This window comes from Cyprinodon variegatus, unplaced genomic scaffold, assembly GCF_000732505.1.
Source record: "Cyprinodon variegatus isolate N-32 unplaced genomic scaffold, C_variegatus-1.0 Scaffold370, whole genome shotgun sequence".
In the NCBI taxonomy this organism is placed as follows: domain Eukaryota; kingdom Metazoa; phylum Chordata; class Actinopteri; order Cyprinodontiformes; family Cyprinodontidae; genus Cyprinodon; species Cyprinodon variegatus.
Window position 1 is genome coordinate 70,800 of NW_015150823.1, and position 5,892 is coordinate 76,691.

General features: G+C 40.9%; 1 protein-coding gene across 1 annotated transcript in view; it reads left to right on the forward strand.

Annotated features, from left to right (window-relative positions):
• LOC107092193 (hyaluronidase-2-like) overlaps positions 1-3,345 on the forward strand; it is a 5,977-nt gene extending 2,632 nt beyond the window's left edge. Inside the window, exons 2-3 of the mRNA XM_015386515.1 lie at positions 2,621-2,710; positions 2,890-3,345. Coding sequence (XP_015242001.1) covers positions 2,621-2,710; positions 2,890-3,345 — 546 coding nt within the window. The remainder of the gene's footprint in view (positions 1-2,620; positions 2,711-2,889) is intronic.
• Positions 3,346-5,892: the final 2,547 nt, after the last annotated feature.

Sequence of the window (5,892 nt, forward strand, 5' to 3'; positions counted from 1 at the left end):
CGGGTTAACTTCTCAAATTGCTTGACCGGGCGCGTTGAGCAGCAAAAGTTCAATTTTTACCAACTCCAGCAGCAGATGCGTTTACAGCGTGTTGCACGCGTCAGATGCTCAAACTCTCACGACGCGCTGCTTCAGCTGCTAAGATGTCCTGCGCCTGCGGTTCAAAATGCGCTGTGGGACCTTACGCTGCACCTTGATGCGTGTCAACCATTGACTTTGCATGTAAACTAGCTGCTTATGCTGCCTTTGTTGCTTTTGATCTGAATGTAGCATTATACTTTGGTATCTGTTTGACAAATAAGTAAATCTTTTAGCACTAGCATCAAACAGGGGGATACCTTTCTGAATCTTAAAGGAGGCAGTCGCATTTCCTGCTGCTTTGCAACTCCCTGATCGCCCTGCTCTGTCTCTGCTTTGCTTAGCCTCGTCTTTTCTGAGCCCTCTCTTCATATCACCTGAACTTATACAATGGATCTAGTCAGCTGGTCTCTCAATGCAATTGATCAAATTTTGTCAACTGGAAGACAAGGAAAAGGGGACCTGTCCTGTCCTGCCGGGACATACTTCATGGGATATATATTAGACTCCTGGAAAGCTTGGATGATGGTGTATGGATTTTTGCTTTAATGATACTAGGATTTCTCCTGTTTGGATTTGGAGGATACCTGATGTATCTACAATTACAGAGGATGTCGGCGGCTGTTTGGGCATTGATCAGGCGGCCGGCAGCGGTTCACGCCCTTACAAAGAACAAATAAAAAAAATAAAAAAAGTTTTTTGGTGGCAGCAGATTGATTGTCATGTCTGCTAGGAAGTTTGTTGGTGGTGGGCGTGAACGCAGGGAGGATCCATCACACTCACCTTCTGGCTCACCCTATGATGGGGATGAAGTCTGGAGGAGAACTGACGGTTTCCTCCTGTGAACTTCCTTTATACCAAAACGCTACCAATACGCCATTATACAGTAGCTGGAAGTTAGAAACACATTCAGCGCTCGTCTGGAACACGTCAGATACGTTGATATGCGTTGGAGAGAAGTTCTGGATAAGTTAGGCAGAAGTTATGCACTCTGGGATAAGTTAAGCTTATCCCAGAGGTTTAGGATAAGCTAGACGCCACGACTGATGAGGAACTGACACTGAACGTATGTCAACCATCAGAGAACTGACCTGGAACTGACGGCCCACGGATGGCAGACGAATTTCCTGTCGTTTCAGTGTGCTTCAGTGTACCCATAACTTTTCAAACATATGGTAGTGTTATTGCCAGATTTTCCGTACATCAGGCAAAGTAGTCAAGGTTTTACAGGAGCTTCAGCAGGCAATCTTTATCTTCAGCTACCCATCTATACATTCAGTATTCAGTATTGATTAATACTGTATAGACTATCGAGGTGTTGCTGCATCCTATCTGTAGTTCTATATCAGTTGGTTGTTTTCTTCTTTTGCAGATGATTTTCTTCTCTATGCAGATGATGAATTTTTGTTAATCTCTCTCTTTCTCTTCTGTCTCTTTTTTCTTTCACTTTTCTCCCTTTTCTTCTCTTGTCATTTCTCTACTCTTCTACTTTTACAATGTAGTGTCCAAATAACAGGAATCGTAAATCATAAGAACCACTGAAACCGCTGGTCCAGAACCACTGGTCTAGAAATACAAGTCCAGAACCGCTGGTCCAGAACCACTGGTCCAGAACCACTGGTAGAGCTGTCTGACAGCTACATATGTGCTCATAAATAGCTGAACCAAGCACTCTTGATAAACAAGAAATAATATCTTTGAAGTCTTGCGACCCACAGAAACACGGAGAATGCGATAAAGACTTTTTTATAATCTGCATTTTCTCCAGTTTTGATCGACTTTCTTTTCTTTGATCATTTGCCTCTTCCAAAAGAATGTTTTTATCTGTTAGCTTTGATGTAATTTTGCTGACCGACACAAAACTAATGAAATATCAATAAAGTAGCCTGGACAGATACTGCAAGGTTATTTATCTAATTTGAATGCATTTCTCATACTTTCTATAGATATATAGGAATGAAAAATCATTATCATTTATTTTTACCTTATTTTAAACGAAAATCACTGAATTTATTGTACGTAAGGAAACCACTGCTGCCCATGGAAGAGCTGCTGACGTCAGTTCTGCCTCGCCGAGGTCACATCCAGGATGAGCCAATTGCCACAGAGAGCCAGTCAGCCATTTTTAACCCAAACCGACGGATTTCTAAATGCTGCCTGGTACTTAGGCTGTAAGGCATCTATTTATACGGTTTAAAAAGCAAAAAGGTTTGTTCAGGGTTAAGCGGTCTGTTCAATGTTCACATTATTCTATTTATTGTTTTCTGGCTGATTGTTTTTCACTCTACATTACTTCTCTTCTCTTTGGAGGATCTTCTTAAGTACTGGATGAATACATTTGGAGTAGATTAGATTTTGTTCCCATTAAAAGGGAAACATATTCTCCTGTTATTCTCCCTCCCAGCTTAGTTTGAGGAATTGCTGCAAATAACCTCTAAAGGAGAAATTGCTACAGGTCAAAGCAATCTGATAGATTTCCTGAGATTATATTAAAATTAATCTGAAAGAGCTGAAGCAAACTGAATCTTTCTTTCTGTTAAAGAGGGACTTGGTTCATACCATCGGGGAGAGCGCTGCCTTGGGAGCATCAGGTGTTGTCCTGTGGGGGTCATCAGAGTACGCTCGATCAAAGGTAAAGGTTGAAAAATGTGAAAGTGATTCTTAAATTGATGGCTTGGAACAAAGCATTTTTATTAGTATTTGTCCAAATCTGATATTGTGTTGTGCATTGAGAAGACATGTGTTTGAATTGACCTGAATGATTCAAAGTGAAGTAAAGGATCTGGATTCTCTGTTTCTGCTGCTCCTTAGAGGAACTGCCTCACTGTGAAGCGGTACATCGATGGTCCTTTGGGACATTATGTCATCAACGTCACCTCAGCAGCTAAACTCTGCAGCAAAGCACTTTGCAAGAAGAATGGACGATGCGTCCGCAAGAGCTTGGACTCCGATTCTTACCTTCACCTGAACCCACGCTACTTTCATATTCACCACAATCCGGCACCCGAGGGCCCCCGCTTTGAGGTACGGGGCCACCTCAACAGCCAAGACATTATGGACATGAGGCAAAAGTTTACCTGCCAGTGCTACCAGGGCTGGACTGGCGTTTACTGTGAGATTCCACAAACAGCTCCGTCACCTGACCTGCTTCCACGGAGGATTGACCTGATGACCCGCCTTAAGCTCCTCCTTTCCCTCCACTTCCCCTGTCTTTGCATCGTCCTGTTTTTGGTCTCATGTCTAATCATAAAAGGTCTCATACTGTAGCCTGCAGACCTCAGAGGGAGAATAATTCCCAGATTAAACAATGTTCCCATCATTGGAGAGATTATTGCAATGGGTCATAGGTGCGGTTGCCCATGGCAACATTAGATGAGGGGGATACGTCTGTTCATTGCATGTCAAATAAGCCTCCTGTGGTTTTCATGTACATCCGATAGGTTGATACCCTGTGTGCTAACTGGGTGTTCTCTCCGGCTGCTGATAATTAGTGTTGTTTCTGACAGCCATCTTAGATTTAGTCTTAGTTTTAGTCTTCAGGACAAAAACGATTAGTTTTAGTCATGTTTTAATCTCTACGATATGTGATAGTTTTAGTTAGTTTCAGTCAACTAAAACTCTAGAAGGTTTTAGTCTAGTTTTAGTCAGTTTTATGTTGCACTTCATAAAAAAGTGCTACAATAGCTTGGTATAGAATGCTGCCGTGCAGTTCATTGTTGTTGTTGGGCAGAAAACTTTGATTTATGGAATTTAAATGAACTTTTTTATGAATTAATGCCCTACTTTATACAAAACTGTCTCGAAGCTGTGAAAACAGCAGATCTAGTTCAACACATAATATTGGTAAATATAGCAGATAGACAAGCTAACAAAATGTACAATAAAGGAATGGCTTTAGACATACAAGGTTTCCATCCCAAAGCAAACGCTTCCTGATCTACTATGAATTCTGAATAACACACAGATCAATAAAATCTGCATCGCTATGAAAAGCAAAGAACAAAAACATTCTTCTTTCTACTTTGGCAATTTTGGTTTTCTTTCTGAGAATTTCACCCTTAGTTACTGCTGTGCAGGGGTCAAAGTACTGTAGATTTAAATAAAAGGGTTTGATATAAAAAAAGATACAGAGAGAACCTACATAATTGCCTTGTAATCCCACGGCAAGCTAGACCTAACTGAAGGAATATGTGAACTAAAATGTTGAAATATTTAAAGGAAACAGACTAAATGTTTTAATGAAAATACAAGGAAATATTTACATCATATTTAAATAGAAATGAGAAAAATGAGAGAGAAATATTCAAAGATCTATGAACCTTTTCATCTGGATCTTATCCAAAAATAAACAGAATGCAATGAAATATTTGCTTTGGATATAATTTAGGGATACCTTTTGGTCGAAATTAAAGAATGTTTAGCATCACCTCTTGTGAGCTGGAAGAAATAAAATCTTGATAGTTAGACAAAGGGATTTTTTACGCTTGGCAGAGGATGATCAGCCACATATAGTTTATTAAGTAGTGAGAGCAGGAAGAGCCATACTGCTGAGAGCCAACCATCAGAGTGGAGCGTAAAGCGCAGACTCTGAGCTAATGCTAATGCAGAGACGCATTTCAGCACAAGCACAGCTGGAAGATCAGAGTTAGTCAGAGTTCAGCGCACAGTACTGGTTCATTCTGGGTTATTTTCAGCCTGCCGCAGGCTGTCGTGATCCATTTGTGGTCATGCAGAATAAGCAGTGCTGCACGCAGGTGGGCGCGTGGCCAAACAGGAAGCAGCAACACGGCTGATTCTGCTTAGCAGATTACAGCAAAATTATGCATTTTAAATGTCTGACCGACGACCTGCTAATTTTTATTTAGTCAACGAAAACTCACACCCATGAGTCATCATGTTTTCACCTTAAAAGATCCACGTTTAGCTCGTAACTTCTCATTATAGTCATGAAAGAAAAGAGCGGGATCATCACTGTTGACGAAAAAACTGTTGATAGTAAAGGGAAAAGGACCCATCACTGATCGGCTGCCCGTGTCACCTGGAAAAGAGGAACATGGTAGAAACCTTTCTTCCCTGATCAGAAATAGCAGATTCCTGAATGGTTGCTGTAATATAAGGACTGAGTGAACTACAAGCTCAATGTTTGTTCAGTTGATAAAACTGTTTAGCCATTTCTGGGATTTTTTTTTTTCTGTAGTAAAATAAAACAGCTGATAATCGTTAGAAAATAAAAGCTTTGTATTCTTATTTTATTTTGTGGGGCTAATCTGCTGATGTATAAAATGTATAAAATTCAAACCAGAGTTTTATGTGAGGATGTGACTAATATTGAAGATGTGCCAACAATCCGCTGGCTGGTTGACTCTGGGGCTAAATGTAACCCTCCCCCCCTTATCATGGAGAGCACCTACTGTAAGGTAGAAGCCTCTGCTTAGGGCCCCCACTGGCCTGGGGGCCAAAAAGGATTTGGCTTCTCAAATATTTGCTGAGTCCAAAAGGTGAACTTTGTTCCTTCATTTGGTCATAGGTTGTAATTTTTTCTTTTGTTTTACTGGGCAGCTCAGTGAAGGCATATCCATCTGGTTTGTAAATAAACCAACATGGGCAAAGAAACCGGTTAAGGTTTGCCATTGTACTGTACCATGTAATCTGACGGATGTTTTGATATAAAGATGATTTCTGCTTACTTTGCTTTCTGTTTCTAATTAGAAATGTGTGGCAGCCTTTGGCTCAGGGCTGAACCATGAAGCGGGAGTAGAAGAATATCCAGCTTTAGGATAAACTTCCCACCGAGCCTCTTTCTGTCCCGCTGGC